The sequence below is a fragment of the Paramisgurnus dabryanus genome, chromosome 20, assembly GCF_030506205.2.
Source record: "Paramisgurnus dabryanus chromosome 20, PD_genome_1.1, whole genome shotgun sequence".
Lineage (NCBI taxonomy): Eukaryota > Metazoa > Chordata > Actinopteri > Cypriniformes > Cobitidae > Paramisgurnus > Paramisgurnus dabryanus.
In genome coordinates, this window is record NC_133356.1 from 4,614,808 (window position 1) to 4,636,420 (window position 21,613).

At 37.3% G+C, this 21,613-nt stretch overlaps 1 protein-coding gene across 1 annotated transcript in view; it reads left to right on the forward strand.

Moving 5' to 3' along the window:
- Positions 1-21,613, forward strand: part of cdh23 (cadherin-related 23) — a 373,711-nt gene that overhangs the window by 34,826 nt on the left and 317,272 nt on the right. The window contains exons 2-3 of the mRNA XM_065296107.1: positions 75-168; positions 7,176-7,250. Coding sequence (XP_065152179.1) covers positions 84-168; positions 7,176-7,250 — 160 coding nt within the window. The 5' untranslated portion in view covers positions 75-83. The remainder of the gene's footprint in view (positions 1-74; positions 169-7,175; positions 7,251-21,613) is intronic.

Here is a 21,613-nt window from a genome sequence, read left to right on the forward strand (position 1 = left end):
TAAATAGAAACCATAATTCAAGATATCTTAATTGTGTCTTTATTATGTCTTTATTTTGTGTTTGTGCATCACAGGTGTTGAAGATGTCGTGGTGTGAAGGTTCTGGAGGCAGGATGAGTTTAGTCAAGTTGATTCTCGTCTTGTTGCTGCTACATAGTGTTTGTGAAGGTAATAGCATTTACTGTACACACACATCATATCACACCAAACAACACACTCTGATGTTTAACTAAATCAGGTTTAAATCAAAAGCTCAAGTGATTCAAACTCGGATTGTGCTAAGAGCTGGGTGCCACTTATCTATTTTTCTTATTTTTAGCTTTCTCAGCTATCATTTATTTCCTACTTTATCCTTCCTGTTTCCCTACATTTGTGCCCACTCGTCCTATCTTTTCTCTGACATCTCACTCCATCACTGCTCTCACACGGCTGTCTGTGTGTGTGTGTGCCGTGACTGATGTCTGAAACGAATGCTGGACACCTCCAATCTACCACGGCACGTTTAACAACACGGTGTCGCTGCCAGTTAACATCAGCCCACAAGAGTTTATAATTCACTTCCACTTACTGACTGTGTCCTTTTCCTCTGTCGAATCTCTCTCAATCATTTACACACTTCATGATTCTCTCTCTCTTTCTCTCTCTCGCGCGCTCCTTCTCTTTGTAACGGAGGTAAATTAGGTAGGGGATTTGATCCCTGCTCAGCCCTGAACAACCCAGAGTTGAATCTCAAACATCCCTTATCAAAGAGTGAGAGCTTAAAGGGATAGTTCACACAACACTTCTCTTTTCAGTACAATAAGAGTCAAGCTTGAAAAAGGACAAAATTCCAGTTTCTCTAAAGCAATACAAAAGCTTTGTTTGGGGATCCAAACAAAATGTAAGATGCTATTAACTGATAAACTTGCCTCCTGGTTAATAAAATTAGTCGTAGTCGGGAGCTTTCCGGCAGCTACTGGTCTCCATCCACTTTATATGTGTGAAGTATTTCTATTATACTCATATTTGTATTTCCATTGCATGAACCAAAACAACCTAGACATTCTGATGGATAACTTAAAAAATAACATTCGAGAGTAAGTGATGGACGATTTTACATTCAGATTATAGTTTGCAGTTTAGGGTTTGAGTTGCAAATGCAAATGTGATCCTTATGTAAATTAGATTTCATTATGATCAAGTTCGTAGTGGTACACTAGCAAAAAAATAGTTTTATCAGGTAATGCATGTTTTTTAGATATTCAATCTGGCAACCCACAGCATAGAGCTGCAGTTCAACACCAGAAAAACTTTTTAAAGCTGCAATCCAGAGCTGTTATAAGTAGGGCTGGGAAAAAAATTATTTTTCGATTAATCATTTTTTTTTTACGTGGTCGATTCAAAATCGATTCTCAAAGAGCAGAATCGATTTTTTTTTCCATATTTATTTCCACAGAAATTGAACGTAAGATTAACGTTAATATAATTATTAGTCTTCTTCACTAGATGTCACCCTCCTTTTTGCCATGCGCGATGTTACCAAGGAGCAAGAGGCGAGCCTGTCATTCATTCATTCAGTGCTTAAAATGGCGGTTTCAGGTGCTTCATCGACGTTGATGCCACCTTTACATTTAAAGTCAGAGGTATTCAAGCATTTTAGATTTCGCAAGCAAGACGACGACGATAGTGTTGTAATTTAGGCTAAGGCTTATAAGGCTGCATTATGGCTTTTAATTTCTTTTTATTAATTACCCACTTCTTAACTGCTGTTCACTGTTCTTTTATTAATATAGTACAGTATTTGTATTAAATCTATATTTATCGAGTTGAATCGAGAATCGAGTATAAAAACCGACCTGAAAACCGGAAATCGAATCGATCTGGAACATCTGAATTGATACCCAGCCCTAATCATTAATAATCATTAAACCTTCATAATCATGACACGACACGTGTCATGAACATAAAGGAGATTTTATGCACATTTATGACAACTGTCATTAAGGGTCAATTGTTTGATTACTGTATGTCATTTTTAATGCAAAGAAGCCATTGTTTGAGATGTCTTTGTTATGACAACTTGACATAAACCAATACATCATAACTTGTCATGACAACTTGACATTAACCAAGACAACATAACTGACCACTTTTTACCAGTGATACAAATTGAATTTGTCATTAAAATGTTAATATTGTTTTATAACAACGTCATGAATATTTTTCAGTTCATAATGTTTTTTTTTTTAAGTTTCCTCCAGGTGTTAGAGAATTAAAATCAATCATCCAATAATAATAATAATACAAATGAATACAATTATACTGTATTTTATTGCATTTGGGGACAGATTCACTTAAAATTAAATGAAAACAGTACAATAATGGGTTAAGCCATGCAGCGTTGGGTTCATATCGCTGCCAAAACAGTTAAATACAATAAATTAAATTAATTAATTAAATAAATTAATGAAATGTTTTGTTAGTTTTTTCTTCTATGTCAGAAAAAGTAAGAACCCTCTGTGTGAGGAAGAACAAGTTCTGTTAGTTGTCAGTTTTTATGTATTGTGCACATACATAAAGTTAAGTATAATATTTTATAATCTTTTAAGGTATTTAAAATTATTTCACATAGTATTAACACCTAATGACATTTTAATGACAAGTTCAATGTGTACCACTGTAGTTCAGGTCAAGAAAAATATTCATGATGCTGTTATTAAATTATTTGACAGAGTATTAACACATAATGACATTTAAATGCTATTTTAATGTAATGTTAACCCATAAAGTTAGGTAGATTCTTAAGTTTGATTATTATTCTGCTATGTCATGTTTATGACAGATTTATGACAAGTTATGATGTATTGGTTTATGTCAAGTTGTCATAACAAAGACATCTCAAACAATGTCATCTTTGCATTAAAAATTACATAATTGAACAAATGACACTTAATGACAGTTGTCATAAATGTGCATAAAATATCCTTCGTGTTCATGACACATGTCATCTCATGATAATGAAGGTGTCATGTCAGTCTTCACGTAAAGTGTTACTCAGTTTTTTTCCAACTTGACCCAAATTTGCTCGATAGGATTGAGGGACTTTGAGGGGACCAGTAAGGAAATTGATCTAAATCTCCTAATGATGCCCACCACTGTAACTACAAAGTCATCATTATGCTTTATAAACCTTTACAAAGAGCCGTCATATGGACTTTAGTCAGTTTTCTTACTAGTCCAGACCTCAACCCCAAATTTGCAAATTTGGGGCGAGTAAACATAAAAGTTTTTAAATAAAAAGACATGAAAGACAAAGAAATGCGACGACTGCAGGATATTTTAAAGTGAGGGTAAAAAAGGTGAAGTTTTTAAAAAAAAATAATATATGATGATGGTTGTGTGAAGAGATTCGATATGACATGAGGGATTCTGTCCAACCTGTTCACTCAAAAGATCCTCAATCAATGTCATGCACAGAAATTCACGAGGTGTGATGGTATGACATCGGCTATTAAGATTGTGCCCACAACAAAACCGCAGTCGCAAGCACATACAGCAATGTGGTGTTTGTGGGTTGCCAGATTGAATATTTTAAACAGGCATTATTTATAACACGTTTTTCAGTAGTGTGCCTTTGAGAACTATTACAAACTTGATCATTATAAAATCTCATTTACAGGAGGATCGCATTTACATCCAAATGGTAATTAATTTGCACCCAACTCAAACCATAAACTATAATCTGTTTGAATTATTTGGAGTTACTAAAGCCAAATCTTAAAATTTTTAACAGTCAGCGAGTACTTCAGTCTGTTGTTGTATTCTGTTTCATTAAAATCTATACGAATATGTGTCACATACATGCAGTTACTATGGAAAGACGAATGAAACTGGCCTCAAAGTGTTAAAATTCAATTAAAAGCAAGTCATTTCAGCAGTCATAACGATTTAATTTCAATGCAGGGGGGTCAACGGAAATTTCATTAAGCAACAATAATGATATGATTATTAATTTTATCATCACAGAGTGTTAAATCTCAAGCAGAAGCCGGGACAGATGCGGCAGTCTTTGCTGTTGGCAGGAACTCTCATTAAATCTGTGATACAGTTCGTCGCACCCCTAAAACCAAGCGTTTTAATCTCTGTTGCCATTCTGAAGCGCTCCAGTAATTAACACAGACTGACGTGGTTCTGGTTAGCATGTATTGGCAGATACGCAGTCGATGGCTCTCATTTCTCGCTTTGCATCTCTCTCTCTCTCTCAGTGTATAAAACACTTAAGTTCATCAAATATCAGAACTTCAAACACATGCACACACATACAAGTACACTTTCTCTAGTGTGTGTTTTCTCTGTGTGTTGCCCATTACATGTGCACATGATCAAACCCTTCTTGGTCTTTTTAACAAATCAGCTTCAGTCTTCTGACCCTTGAATGGGAACACACACAAACATACACTGGGGAATTTCAAAAATCTGGCAGTGACGCAATTTTCGTCATCAGACGTAGACCCTCGTGTTTGCATAAAAAATGGACCATACTTCGGCCTTTAGTCTAACAAGATAGACGCTGTGCCCGAAACCGCCTACTTCCCTACTACTATATATAGTAAACGAAAAGCAGTAGGTGAGGTGAGTAGTATGTCTGATTTCATACCCTGCATCCAAAACTGCATTCTGTGACAGTACGTACTGAATTATATGAAGTACCTACTCATTGTCTGTTAAAACTGTATGCTCTATATAGTATGAATGTGGGTAGTGTTATGAAATGTGCAAATTTTTTGACGTGTTAAAAAATTAAGTTGACGCCTCTTCTCCTTTGCGCTGCGCACTCTTCTGATGATATAATTGTGTCAAACGCACTGTACGTGGACCCTTGTGTAAGCATAAAAATGGACCATACTATGGCCTTTAGTCTAACAAGATAGACGCTGCGTCCAAAACCGCCTACTTCCCTACTATATATTAAGCGAAAAGCAGTAGACGAGGCTAGTAGTATGTCCGAATTCATACTCTGCGTCCAAAACCGTATACTGTGATAGTACGTACTGAATTAGATGAAGTACTTACTTAGACCGGTAAAACAGCACGCTCTATATAGTATGAATATGGGTAGTGTGGATGAAATTTGCTTATTTTCTGACGTGTTAAAACTTTAGGTCGACGCCTCTTTTTCTGCATGCCCTGCACTGACGAAAATTGTGTCAGGCGCACTGTTCGTGGACCCTTGCGTTAGTCTAACATGATAGACGCTGGGTCCGAAACGGCTTACTTCCCCACTATATATTAGACGAAAAGCAGTAGGTGAGGCGAGTAGTATGTCCGAATTCATACCCTGCGTCCAAAACCGCATACTGTGATAGTACGTACTGAATTAAATTAAGTACCTACTCATCGTCCGTTAAAACAGTACGCGCTAATTTTCTGACGGGTTAAAACATTAGGTCAACATCTCTTTTTCTGCACGCCCTGCACTCTTCTGATGATGGAAATTGTGTCAAGCGCACTGTACGTGGACCTCACGTTCTCGTTAAAAATGTACCATACTTCAGCCTTTAGTCTAACAATATAGATGCTTGTGTTTGAAACGGCGTTATTAAGTCAACAGCTCTTTTTCTGCGCAACGTGCAATCTTCTGATGAGGAAAATTTTGTCGAGCGCACTGTACATGGACCCTCGCCGTTGTGTAAAAAATGGAGCATACTTCGGCCTTTAGTCTAACAAGATAAACGCTGCGTCTCTAACCACATACTTTCCTACTATATATTAGGCGAAAAGCAGTAGGCGAGGCAAGTAGTATGTCAAATTCATAACCTGTGTCCAAAACCACGTACTGTGACAGTACATACTGAATTAAATTAAGTACCTACTCATCGTCCGTTAAAACAGTACGCGCTATTAGGGCTGCACGATTTGGGTAATTTTTCCCATTGCGGTTATTAATGCAAATATTACGATGTGCGGTTGCGGTTATAATAAATGGTATCATGAGTCAACTTGATGGGTTTTAAGGAAAATGCTAAAATGTGTATTTGTAAAACTAGAAATGTTTTCGTATTGCCACATGATGTAGCTACTTTAATTTAGCAAATCTTGCACAATACCTTTCTCTGCTCAGTGTCAGTAATCCTAAATCCAAAATACCGTCATACAACAGACGTAGAGTTTTTAGCTACCAGATCACTGTCAATCTCCTCTGCATCCATCTTCGCTCTGGTATTTCCGCGCTGCGCACACACAAGTGACGATGCACGCCACACACGTGAATGCCACACGTGCACTGCCTTTTTTGTTTGTTTTTCTTCTTTTTTTAAACAGCAAGGAAAATCATCAAACTGTTATCAGAAAGTTTGTGTTAACAAGTCCACACATTTATTTATTTAATATAATTGCAACATTTTGCTGTCATATAATCGAACACGCTGACATCGCGATTGCGATGCGATTAATTGTGCAGCACTACGCGTTATATAGTATGAATATGGGTGGTGTGAATGAAATTTGCGAATTTTCTGACGTGTTAAAACATTAGGTCAACATCTCTTTTTCTGCACGCCCTGCACTCTTCTGATGACGGAAATTGTGTCAAGTGCACTGTACGCGGACCTCACGTTCGCGTTAAAAATGTACCATACTTCAGCCTTTAGTCTAACAATATAGATGCTTGTGTTTGAAACGGCGTTATTAAGTCAACAGCTCTTTTTCTGTGCACCGCGCAATCTTCTGATGAGAAAAATTTTGTCGAGCATGGACCCTCGCAGTTGTGTCAAAAATGGAGCATACTTCGGCCTTTAGTCTAACAAGATAAACGCTGCGTCTCAAACCACATACTTTCCTACTATATATTAGGCGAAAAGCAGTAGGCGAGGCAAGTAGTATGTCGAATTCATAACCTGGGTCCAAATCCACGTACTGAGATATTCATGCAGAGATTTATATACAGTAAAGAATAAACAGAATGCTATACAGCAAAATAGGTCATCGATCATCAGAGGGTTTTTGGGTCAAGGTGCTACTAAGAACCATCGGTGAACCTCTATTTTAAGAGTTCAGGATGGCCCAGCTATCACTGTTAATTCACAGACAGACACACACAAGTGTCCTGGCACTAGGTATTGATTGGAGAAGGATGTGCTTTGAAAGTGTTCATTAATGTCTGTTTGGTTTCTAATGTCCCTCTTTCTCTCTTCTAGCCTCTAATCAGCCTCCTCGTTTCCAGAATTATTTCTTCCAGTCGTACCTGCTCATCTATGAGAACACACCAGTAGGTGAGTGACATGCACACACGCACACACACACACACACACACACACACACACACACACACACACACACACACACACACACACACACACACACACACACACACACACACACACACACACATGACGCACACACACACACACACACACACACACACACACACACACACACACACACACGTGCACACACACTGCTATTTCTGTTTTTTATTTTGTGGATGTGTCTGTAAATGCATTATTTAAATACACTTTTCCCATTTTAATTCAGCAGTTATGGATCATGTTTGGTTTGATTTTAGGTTGTCCTGTTGCTTTTGTGTGTGAGCTGGTTAACACATAGCATAAGAATTGTGTGTGGTGTGACCAAAAACATTTAGGGCCCTATTTTAACGATCTGAAACGCAAGTGCGAAGCGCAAAGCGCAAGTGACTTTGTGGGCGGATCTTGTGCGCTGTTGCTATTTTCCCGGCGGGAGAAATAACTCTTGCGCCAGGCGCAAATCAATAAGGGGTTTGTCTGAAGTAGGTTCATTATTCATAGGTGTGGTTTGGGCATAACGTCAAATAAACCAATCAGAACGTCATCCAACATTCCCTTTAAACGCAAGTGCGCAAGTTCCATGGCGGGTTGCTAATACTTTGACGGATTTACCAGGCGCACGCCAGGAGCGGTTCACAGCCGAGGAGACCGACGTTCTTGTAAGAGCAGTCAAAGACAGAGAAGTTGTTTTGTATGGGGATAGGAGAAACCCGCCCAAATCAGCATCAGTTAAACAGGCGTGGGAGGAAATAGCCACAATTGTCTCATCAGGTGGCATCCCAAGGACGTTGCGCCGCAAGCGCTACAATGATGTCAGGAGACGGGGGAATCCCAAGCAGTCCAACCCCAAAGTACACTTACAAATCAAGTTCATATACATTAAGGTTTCTTATGAAAACATTTTAATTATTATTTACATAAAATAAACGTAACACAGCAACATAACAAACGTATGAAAATTTTGTAATCGTTATTTGCATGATAATTTTTAACGCAGCCACGCAAAATAAATAAAAACTATCACCAGAATGCTCACCACAATGATTTCCCTTATCTCATGTGTTAATATTTTTTTATTGTAACAATTTATGATTTGCAAAAATAACTGTTGCATCTGTGTAGATTAGATAAGCAAAGTGTATGCGCGTTGTGCACGCTATACATTATGGTCAAGCATGCGCCCTTAAAATAGCATAATGAACAATGCGCAACGCGCCACTGACTTTAGACTAGTTTTTTTCTGGTCAGTGGTGCAATTGTTTTTTGAAACTGCAAAATAGCATCAGGGATGGTTTGCGCCGGAACACGCCTCCTTTTTTGTGCTGAACCGCCCAGGGAGCGCAAGTTCATTCCCTAGTTTGCTGACGTGCGTCTGTGGAGGAAAAAATCTGCTGTGCGTCGGTGCAAAATACGAATGATACATGCGTCACTGACAAAGTCAATTGCGCTGGGTGCAAGATAGGGCCCTTAGTGTGGCTTATCACAATGGTATTCAATGTATACCGTTTATTTTTCCTCTTTTGGCACACTTGCCTCTCCATATTTCAGCATTGCTTCATGTGTCTGTGTCACTTTATCTTGTAAACAACAGTTCATACTACATGCACACTAATAGTTGCGTGTCAATATTTATTGAGGTATAGGCGGTGTAGGAGGTGGTAAGTAAAGATCATAGGTTTGAAACCAGGGAACACACGCCAGGAAGCGTCTGCAAAATGCATGAATGTAAATGTAATAGAGTGTACACAATGATAGCGGTTAACCATATTTGTAACTAGTGTAAAGATCAGTTTGAATCATGTTGCATGGAAGTGTTTGACTTATGAAATTGATACATCTGTCCACACCAATGGGTTTGCTAGAAATGTTTTCATCATGAAGTGGCCAGTCAAAGACGTGTGTTTATTCCTCCTTACCGCCTAAAATGGTTCACACATCTACAGTTTCTTCAGCTTTTCATCCCTTATTCATACTCCTCCTGTCGCATATTGCTTCTTTCACCTGCTTCAGTCTAAAGGTGAAAGATCATGCATGCTTTTTTAACCTTGCAATCTCTTGTTTTTAAAAGATGCTTTCTGTGCCTCCATCGCTAATTTTAACCTCTCTGTTGTCATGAACTGAATATAAATGCTTTTTAGGAATTACTGTACTGTATAGTCACTAGCGTAAGGACTTTTGCTGTATTTTAAGCCGAGTAAGGGATTTTACTAGCGTTATTGTACTGAAGACATTTTTATGTTTTTCTGGCCCATGGTTATTTTTTATTTTATTTTTCAAATGCTCATTTTAAGTTGTACTTTCATCAAATCATCATACATATAAACACCTTCAAAGCTAACAGACACACTGTCAGAAAAAATGGTCCTTGGCGGCTGGTGACTGCTCTTCCGAGGGGCGCAAATTCAAAATAAGTGTTCGGAGGGTCATGTGTGTTGCTTGTATTTTCAAAATATGTGTTTGTTGCGTCATGCAAACCATGTGCATCACGTGTTTTGTCAAAATAAGTGCCTGCTGCACACGCTTCAAAACCATTTATGATAAAAGAGCTCACGTTCACAAAATACACGCTAGACACTCCCTTAACAGGAAACTTTGATTACGCATGAGATTATGCGAGTATCTGGCAAATGCGAGCATCCCTTTTATCAAAAACCCTTTAGATGCGTCTGCAGCAGGCACTTTTTTAACAAGACACGTGATGCACATACTGTACAGCGGGGAAAATAAGTATTTGACACATCAGCATTTTTATCAGTAAGGGGATTTCTACGTGGGCTATTGACACAAAGTTTCCACCAGATGTAGCCATCAAGCCAAATATTTAATTCATACAAAGAAATCAGAACATTTAAGTATACAAGTTGAGTCATAATAAATAAAGTGAAATGACACAGGGAATAATACTTTGTAGAAAAGCCTTTGTTGGTGATTACAGCTTCTAGACGACTCTTGTATGGAGAGACCAGTCGTCTGCATTGCTCAGGAGTGATTCTGGCCCATTCTTCCACACAAATGGTCTTTAAATCTTGAAGGTTCCTTGGGCCTCTTTTATTCTTCAAAAAGTACACCTTTACACCTAAAGAGTACCTCAGAGGTACACTTTAAATGTTACTGCCCCGATGACAGCTTGGGTTACTCTATAGACAGATGGAGATGTAAATGATCACATCAATATTAAGAGATGATGATCTAATTTGTCGTATGTGTGCTTGGTCACTACTATACCGTCTGTGTGTGTATTTTTCTCAGCATTTTTAGGGGCTCTGATGATTGACAGTGCAATTTGAGAGTGCCAGGGTTTTCATCACCTTGCAGTGTTGTCGTGAGTTGGATTTAAAATAGATCTATGGGCCGTCCTCGCTGATAGGAGGGTCTCTGAACCGCAAAACACTTACGCTCAATTCCAGAAGAGCTCACATCTGTGCACGTAATAAATTAATACTCATTACAGAGCTTGTATAGGACCATCGTATTGACATTCTTCATATATTCTGGTTAAGAAATTAAACGAGGTGGCTATTTCTTATTCATTTGAACAATCACATTCGTACCACATTCCATAAAACCACATTCGTTTGGTACCATTTGCCTTTGTCCCTGTGACATTAAGGTTAGGGGTGGGGTTTCGGGAGTGTTTATAGTTTTATTAAAATTTTACATTTTTGCCTGATTAACTTCATATGAATTCATATGATTTAGCCAACTTGTAAAATATTTACGAATTCTTGTGAAATCAGGCTGGAAAGTTCATAACATTTTAAAAAATGTATGATTAATAAATAAAAATAATAGTGAAGCCCTATTCTTAATTCAATTCAATTCAATTCAATTTTATTTATATAGCGCTTTTCACAAAAGTCAATTGTTTCAAAGCAGCTTTACATAAATAGAAGCAGTGAAAAGCACAGAAAAATGACAGATAGCACAACAAAATACATGATAGCATGAGCAGTTAAATTTGCTGCGGCTATGATTCAATATTATAAGCGAACGTATTACTAAAGTAACGTCTAGAAGAGGAAGCTAAGTAAAGCCCAAAAAGGCTGCCTCCCCGGGGTGAAAAACCCCCTAGGAGAAAAAAAACCCGGGCTTTTATCCGAGGAAAAATAAGTCCTAGGAGGGAAAAACCATTGGGAGAACGGATAAGGAGATTTAGCGGAGATTAAGCGGGTTCTGCCGGTGATCGTTGGTCAGGCATCAGCTGGGCATCACGTTGAAGGACGGCCAGTAGATCAGAGGTGTGCCGACTTTCACATCTACCGGGACTGGGTCTGTTTGTCTCGTTGTCCTCGGGTCGAGGACGAGACAGGGAGAGAAAAACAAAATCGTATTAGCGTAGCGGCCGTTCATATGTATTGAAGTGTCTTAAACAGAACATCACTGATAAAAAAGGACTATAAATGTGATGTTAAGAAGTGACAAAAATGGTTTGGCAAGACAATAGATTCAAAAATCTTTTTAAAAAGCTTGTTTTAAAATCATGCGTCAGGTTTATTTCGATGCACACATAGTATATTTATGTTAATTTTATGCAAAAAAAAATTTGTTTTCTTATTTCTGTTATAATAAAAGTTTCTGTTATACTGTCTGCGCCTGGGTTCGTCTCCTATTCCTGACATTTACATTGAATTGAACTTACATTTAACCCTTTTACATTGAACACTTTATTGACCCAGATTGTATGAATTACCTATTGTCGTGCAATTGTTCAAACCACCCAGCCAAATTTGAACGATTAAAAAACAAGTAAATAATTAAAGTTTTCAAAATCTTGGAAAAACAGGCAGGATTCTCTGCTCTCAAACACTGGGGGCGTGTCCTCTGTCGGCACTGAAACCACGCCCACTTGCGGGAAAGCTGCCGTCTTTCTCAACTTTTAAATACTGCTACAACCTGAATGGATGCTTGTGATTGTGTTAGGGGCGGGGCCATGCTCGGTAGCTCCAGTGCGTCATCGAGACACCATTTTAGCCCGCCCAAATAATCCTGAACACAGAAATGTGGAAAAACTGTTTAATGGTGTAACGCCACAATTCAATACTACTTCGTTTACAGTCTTTGTAACGTGTTTCAGCAATACATTTTTAACATCTATAGTGTATTAAGAAACAATTTTCTAAAATGACTTTGAACCAGTGCCGGCATGAAAAAAATCTGTTCGCTGCCTCCTGTAAATCTATGTGCATGATATCATGTGTCATGTCAAAATACATTCCTGCTCTACACGCGAGGGTTTATGATAAAGGGTTAAACAAAGGGTTTATGATAAAAGAGATGCTCACGTTCACAAAATACTCTAAAGAAACTAACTTAAAGGCGGGATGCATGATCTCTGAAAGCCAATGTTGACATTTGAAATCACCTATACAAACACACCCCTACCCCAATAGAATCTGGACCTTCTTTTGATAGACCCGCCCCACGCATACGCAACCCAGGCAACGATGTTGGTTAGTAGACACGCCCCTTACTGCTGATTGGCTACAAGTGTGTACTCTGCTCGAGTCCCATTTCCGAAGCGTTTTTCAAAAATCATGCACCCCGCCTTTAACACTAAACTCTGATTACACATGAGATTAAGCGAGTATCTGGCAAACGTGAACGTCTCTGTATTCATAAACCCCTTCGATGCGTCTGCAGCAGGCATGTATTTTGACATGACGCGTGATGCACATAGGTTCACATGATGCCAAGAACTGTAATATTTTGACATGACGAGCCACACACAATGACGGACTAAATACATGTTTTGACAAGCTGGCTGACGCTGCTTTACACGGACTTTAATGCACAGCATACAGAATCCTTTCAAACTTTAGGTTGTAGATAATTGTAGCCTTAGATATGCTATTAAAATGTTTTAATATTGTTTAGGAAATGTAATATTTGGAAAACATTTTTACCAATATATATTCATTTAAATTGTGATACCTCTCTCTCTCTCTCTCTCTCTCTCTCTCTGGCTTCTGTCACTGTATATGCTGTCAGATAAATTTTTGATTATTGAGATAAATTAGGATGAAAGATGCTGTTCCCAGATCAGCATTGGTTCAGTCAGGGTTCATTTCCACCTGCAGCAGTGTCAGCGTGCCCTGTGTGTGTCCTCGCTGCCCTGCCTGATTCTGATTGGTGGCCAGAGCTGTCAGCCATGTCTGATTGGATGACTCTGATGGCTTATTCATGGAGAGGGCGGATGATTGGACAGTGACAATTTGTCAGAGTTATAGTTTATTAGTAGCGCAGATGTCCTCTCACTGGAGGACTTCCAGAACACACACAAACACACTGGCATACTCCAACACAAACACACACACTTACACAAATAAACGCATGTTAACCCACACATGCACTCTATTAAATAGGCAAACATACAGTGATGGTTTAACAGACTTTTCACCGGATGGTGTGTGTATGCATACAATCACATCATGCTGACAGTATCAGTGTTTGTACAGATTTACATGTGTATGCGTTTTTTGCATGCTTTATACTTGTTGTCGGATTAATTTAGCAGCAAAATGTTTGCACAGATTTATCTTTTGAAATAGTGAATCAAGTGATGTAAAATAATCATCTAAATGTTTTTGTGAAAATCTTTTTTATCAGCTTGCCTTCTGATTGGGTATCATTTCATGCATCATGACAATCTGCAGTATGCATGTTTGTTTGTATTCTGGGTTCCCCCCACACAACAGGATTTCTGATTGTAAATATTCAACATGTGATCGGGGTAGCCCCGACATTTTTCTGAGCAGATTCAATCACTTCAAACACCACAGAAAAAGTCGAATAAAATATTAAAATAAGATCGGTACAACCACCAACGCGATCAGGATTGTCGTAAGAGGGAAAATCGGCTTAAATTCGGCCTGATTATCTTCTAGTGTGCGGCGACCTTAACTCTTTCCCTGCCATTGAAGAGTCTTCTTGTCAATTAACTCTTTCCCCGCCAGCATTTTTAAAAAAAGTTGCCAGCCAGTTTAATGCCTTCCAGAAAATGTTCTTCTTTAAATATATAAACAAACAATATATCATATGAAAGAACAGACGTTTCATCCTACCTTCATTAGTTCTCTTGTAATCACCTCTCAAACATGGGTAGGTTTCTTCAAAAACACCCAATTTTGGCTGAGATAATTAGCTGAGATAATTCCATTTTTGCGAAGGACTTTTGATAGAGATCAGACGCAGAGCGATCTTTAAAACATACACGGAGTTCTTTCTCTTTCACGTGAGGCGCTACTTCCGGGTTGTATAAGTGCGCCACCTGGTGGATAATAGCAGTATTGCGGAAAGACGGAAAATCTCGTCATTGGCGGGGAAGCATTTTCTCTTAATTGACGAGATATCTCGTCAATGGCGGTGAAAGAGTTAAGAGAGAATTCTTCCCTGCCAATAACAATTGCAACAAATCATCCCAATATATTACAAAATATTATAAAATGAAACAGTAAGATCTCTTTTATCATAATAACAATAAATAAAATGACAATAAATGAAAGAAAAATAGCTAACAATTAATGAAAAAAGTAAATAATAATAATAATTACAAAGAAAAGAAAGAGAGAAAAAAGGCACAGGTCAATTTAGATATCAAACCAAGAAGAGTTGAAAATAGTTGCATATATAAAAAGGGGTAATTTAGAAGAAAAATAAACAGTAATTGGTTAAATGATTACTAATAAAATGTGGGTGTGAGTACGGTAAGAATCAAGATATTTTGTCTCTTTCAACCTCACCTATTACTTTACGCCAATAACAAGTTTTTACGACAATCCATATTTTAACTATTTTCCACCAGGTGGCACTCTCACCCAACTTATAAAACACTGTAGCATCCACTGATCCAAAACCAGTAAAAACTGTGTATGTTTTGATCATCGCTCTGAATCTGATCTCTAACAAAAGTCCTGTACAAAAATGCAATTATCTCAGCTTTTTGCTCAAAGTTTGCTATTTTTGAAGAAACCTAGCCATATTTAAGAGATGTTTTTTTAAAAAAACAAATGAAGATAGGATGAACTTTTGCAAAAATCATAAAAAATGCTGGCAGGGAAAGAGTTTAGAGGGTATAAGGGTATCCCATCCAATTGTAAAATCACTGTAATGAACAGCGTCTCATGACTGAAGTGTTTGAAAGTGTAAATAGTGTGTCTTTACTGTTACTACATGCATGTTCATATGCACATAAAGTTATAAAGGAAAAATCTTGGTCCCCAATGCTGTGGCATGTTTGTGTTTTCTGTTTGTGTCTCACTGCGGTAGTTTATCATCCAGCCAGTTTATGAGTCTCTCCTCCTTTGTGTAAATGTCCACTGAGACGCCTCTGTCTGCTCGCTCACACATTGGCAAGTGGCTTAATTAGACCAATTACAGTAGTCAATGAGCTAACTGTAGCATGAGCATTCATCTGTTTAAATGACTGAATACTTCAGTCCTGTGCGTCCTGGTGAATAAAGGGCATACTGGAGATAATTATAATGTTAGTTTAACAGCAATCTGCTGCTACCAGTTTGCAAAGTTTGAAGACTTCATTAGTGGCCCCCAGACGACTTGTTTTAGAGGAACTGGAGCTTGAATGTTTACAGGCATGATCCTGCAAGTTCAGATCTTGTGGTCATGTTGGCACGATGTGCTTATTTCAAGAGTTTTAAAAAAATGTCATGCCTCTGACTAGCCACTTTGCTAAGATATGATGTGAAATTAATAATAGATTCAATTATGCTTTTTCATTTAATTCCATTCAATTATTTTTTATAATAATATAAATATAAGTATAAACGATAAGCCTAGTGTTCAGATTTAGCAAAATTAATATGTAATATTTGACATTTTATTAAAATAGACAGTCTGGTTCTTGCCGTTTGTAAATTCTTTATCTCCTGTTTGTTACAAATAAAGTATTTTTAGAGTACAAACCTTTTCTTACAAACTTGTAAATTATTTTTTGATGATATTGGATAGCCATACATTTTAAAAGTCTGCTTTTTTATTTCAATGACTAAAACAAAATGGGTTTTAAAGGTTTTAATAAAAAAATTAAAATTTCAATACAAGTAAAACAACACAATTATTAACATTAATCTTAAACTGGTGATCTTGTTCCTCCGCTTAGTTTTTCAGTTTACAAAGTCCGTCATCTAAATAGGGATTAGACATAGCGCCAGCGCAACCGGCTTTTAAAGGGGATGAGAGCTGAGGCTCTCATTGGTTTATTGCACGTTACGCCCAAAATACTAAAGGACCAACCCTTTTCGACCATGCGCTCGGCGCACAAACCATTTTTCCCGTCGTTAAATTAGCAAAAGTGGTTTCGGACATGCCCATTTAGACGTTGCGCTGTGCGCTTTAGACAATGCGCTTATATCGTTAAAATAGGGCCCTGAGTTGTTGAAAGGCTTCACACGAATCGTTTGGGGATCTCTGAGAAATGGGGTAATTTTAGATTTATATTTTGAGAAAAATACAGTGTTTTTTGACCTTGCATGCATTTAAACCTGTTGTCCGGGAATTATAAACAGTGATAGGACGCTTTAAATTGGCATCTTACTGGCTCTTTAATGTTCATAGTAATTATTGTGTGTTTTGAATGAAAAACTCCCTTATAATGCATTAGCAGCGAAATAATATAATTTATTACACGGCTCTCTGGAATGCTTGATTCTGATTGGTCAGTTGAGACATTTGCAGGTTCGTTCTTTTCAAATAATAACCGCTCCAAATTAATAACGCATAGCCGGACTACTTGCACGAGTAAAATCGCTCCGCGCCAATAAAGATCAATAAGATCTTTATCTGTTTGGCGCCATCTTGTGACAAACACTGGACAACCACGACAAGACACAGAGAGCTTACTGAGACTGAACTTGACAAAATAGAGCATGACAGCTACGAAGCCAACACACAAAAAAATACAGAATGGGGATTAAAACTTCTCAAAGACTGGCTAAAAGAGAAAAAATGGAGACAGACAAGTATGAAGCAGAGGATCTTAATAAGGTATTACGATCATTTTATGCATCTGTGCAAAGTTTCGCGGAAGCATAAAAATGTTAATTTAAAACAAATATGCCAATAAAATGTTTAAAATTCATATTCATGTCCAGTTTTTTTTCTTATGTGGCAAGTAGCCGTGTAATAAGCGGGATAATGTAGAGGCAGCCGGTAGTTATTGGGAAATAAGCCCCTTCAGTGTGATACAAGACCCTCCGCTTCGCGTCGGGTCCTGATCACACTGTCGGGGCTTATTTCCCAATAACTACCGGCTGCCTCTACATTATCCCTTACATAACACATAACCACATAATATATTACAAAATAATACAAATAACACAGTAGTATAATGATATAACTTTGCGTGATTCTGGTCACTGGTAACGTAGTGCATTTAGCTCTTATATTTATGGAAACACGAGCCACTAATAAGGTCTGCCGAGTATTCGCACCATTGATATATTATTCAGATAAGTAAACTGAACTGAAAAATATTTAAATAATAATAATAATTTTAATAGTCAAAGTCATATAATGTATTGGTCATGCATAACTGTGTCCTGTGGTTAGGTTTTTCAGACAAGTGTTAAGAGTTTGATACTCATTATTCTCACTTGTCAGATTTCTAGCTGTTGTTGAGTGACCTCTGATAGGTGTGATTAAGTTTCGTCTTTGTTAAGATGAGTCACTGTGATGTTGTGATAGGTAACTGTGTGTGACTATTGAATATCCTTTGCGTGATTGTGTTTTTGTGGCTTTTGTAAATGCTAACAACATCCTTTAATAGCAAGTTCTTCATCTTGACTTCACATTTTACATTTTTAAATAAATAGGATAAAACTTTTTTATGATATAGATGATAGTCTTTTGCACATGTTGGCAGTTAGAGTTTCACTAAAGCCCTACAATTATAAAAACATTAACAAAAAACATTAAAGAAAGAAAACACAAAGGCAAAGCAGATGTGGCATACTTTCAGATGTCTGCTAAATAAATAAGCGCTCCAAATTCAAAAGCGTTAAATGCAGTCTTTGGAATTTCAATTGAACAATTTTATTTGTGAAATCGAATGTTTGTCTTGAACAGATGGCCTGTAATGTATCTTTTAACACGCCAGCACGTGCTTAAACTGCAGCACTTCACTGAGTGCTTGTGATCCCATATGGAGACATTTCTCAAATTAACCAGAACACGTTTCACATTTTACACATGACATCATATTAACAGAATTAACACAGTTTACAAGTAACACTAACCAAACACAAATGTGTGTTATTGTTTAGGTGTAAATGGCCATCATTCAAAGGGATTTTATGATGTATTTAACTAAAGTTTTTTCTGGTGTTAAATAATAGCGCAAATACCAGTCATAACACATAACACACACATAAACATTAGTAAATCACCCGACATTGTTATTTAACTACAAAAAGATGGTTTATAAGTTCTGTTAAAGGTGCAGTGTGTAATTTTTAAAAGGATCTCTTGACAGAAGGGCAAAATAATATACAAAACTTTATTATCAGGGGTGTATAAAGACCTTTTTATAATGAACTGTTATGTTTTTATAACCTTAGAATGAGATGTTTTTATCTACATACTCCGAGAGTCCCCTTACATGGAAGTCGCCATTTTGTGCCGCCATTTTTCTGCATTTTTTAACGGACAAACTTTTTTTACTAAGTTGTCTCCGTCTATGACATTTTTTTTTGGTGGTGGCTACTGTAGCTTCTCTATGCGTTTCAAAAGTGGACTGAGCCATTGGTTGCAATTCGCAACCTCACCACTAGATGGCGCTAAAATGTACACACTGCACCTTTAATCCTTAATAAGTTGCCATTATTTTTCATTTTTTTATTATGTTGGCTTGACAAAGCCAAAGCTAACCCATGATAGCTTCATGCTATATTCATGTTAAATCATGTTAGCTTCATGCTAAATCATGCTAGCTTAATGTTAACTCATGTTAGCATCACACTAGCTTCATGCTAAATCATGTTAGCTTCATGCTAACTTCATGTTAAATCATGCTAGCTTCATGCTCAATCATGATAGCTTCATGTTATATCATGTTAGCATCACACTAGCTTTATGCTAAATCATGTTAGCTTCATGTTAACTTCATGTTAAATCATGTTAGCTTCATGCTAAATCATGCTAGCTTTATGCTAAATCATGTTAGTATCACACTAGCTTCATGCTAAATCATGTTAGTTTCATGCTTACTTCATGTTTAATCATGCTAGCTTCATGCTAACTTCATATTAAATCAAGGCTATTCAAATCTTACTCTGGAGGGCTGAGCACTGCATAGTTTAGTTCCAACCCTGATTAAGGACACCTGAGCAAGCTAATAAAGGTCTTCATGATCACTAGACAAACTAGACAAAGGTGGTTAAGTTTGATTAGGGTTGGAGCTAAACTATGCAGTGCTCAACCCTCCAGGGTAGGATATGAATAGCCCTGTGCTAAATCATGTTAGCATTATGCTAACTTCATGTTAAATCATGCTAGCTTCATGCTAAATCATGTTAGCATTATGCTAACTTCATGTTAGCATTATGCTAACTTCATGTTAAATCATGCTAGCTTCATGCTAAATCATGTTAAATCATGTTGGGCTCATGCTAAATCATGTTTACAGCCAGGTAGACTATTAAACTAAACTTATTTGGGTGGTTTCCTGGACAGGGATTAGCTTAAGCCAGGACTTGGCCTTAGTTTAATCAGGACATATATCTAGTTTAAACAAACATGTCCTACTAAAAACATTACTGATGTGCATTTTATGGCTAAACAAAGGGCACTGGTGTATTTTAAGATATCCCAGTGCAAGTTGTTTTCAGTTTGGACAGCTCTTACATTTATTTTAAGACTAATCTAATCCCTGTCTGGGAAACTGCCTCATTAAGTAAAGTTAGTTTAGTTTCTGTCAACCTGTTTTAAATGTTCAGGCCAGGGTTTGTCAAGCCGACATAAAGTTTGTCTACAAATGTTTTGGATAGGCTAATATTGTTCCTGTACCTCAACTTGTAGAAGACTGCGTTATCTGAACAAAAAAGGTTGTGGGGTCAATTCCCATGGTACACGTATACAGACAGTGTTTACCTTGAAGGGGTCATGACATGTTTCTTTTTTTTTATTATGTTCTCTGGGGTGTACTTAAATATTACTCAAGTTTTTTGTTGTTGTTGCTAAAAACATACAAATGTAAGTAATTTATGACTTTCCCACCTTGTTTTTCATCCTCTGCTTAAAACAGTCTTATTTGTGTGTTTCCTCTTTAATGCAACCATTTTTCATTCATTTTTTTCTGGAGTACGATTAGATAATTGCTTTTGTTATTGATAAGGAGGGCATTTTAAACTATAAAACTTACAGGATGTGTTAATGAAACCAAGACCTGTTATATGCTGATCAAAGGAAAATCGATTTCTAATGTCATGACCCCTTTAAAAGCATTTTGGATAAAAGAGTCTGCCAACTGCATAAATGTATTTTACCATAATTAGGGAGATTTTAAGCACTCTAAACCATATTGAGACTAAGTACAGCCCTAACCATGGTAAAATTGCAGTACTGTACGCCTCCTGTGCTTTACTGCTTCTGTATCATTCACAGCAGCCCTGGGTGTCTTTTACCTGTTTTAAAATACAACCGATTGGTAATACTGTCACAGCCAAAATGAATGACGTGTTGAACGAGCGAAATTGCATTCGGCTCCATTTCCACTCAAGAATTTCTCCACTGAATTCAATTCAGTAATTTAGAAAGTCCATATAGAAATGAGCAGAAAGGCCGTCGGTGAATGATTTTCAAAGCCTCGTAAAGTAGCTGAATTCAAAAAGAGATGATTCATACCTGTTGGAAAGACAATCGCTCTAAAACTTTATTGAATGTATTTGAATTGAAGAAATATTCCTCAGGAGAAAGCTCTCTGCTCTCTTAAATGTAAATGAGTCGATGATTGACAGTTAAATGAGTGGCCTGGTTAAACAGTTTATTTCTTAATGCTCGGAGCAATTACTTCAGTTGTCACAGCCTCAGGTACCGTGTGTGCTAATCTCATTTATAAGCTGGTTTAAACAGTGCCGTGTGTTTGGGAAACTTAACTTTTGTTGGTGATAAGCCGAGTGATTTTTTTTGACTGCTGAATGATGTGTTAGTGTGAGCCGAGCTTATTTATTAGATCGGTTTATAAAGATAGATGTGACAAGTTGTTTTGTGTGGCACACTTGTTTGTTTCACAGAATACAGTGTCAGTATTTTATTCCACCTGTGTCAAAAGTATTAACTCTTTCCCCGCCAGCTTTTTTTTAAAAAGTTGCCAGCCAGCG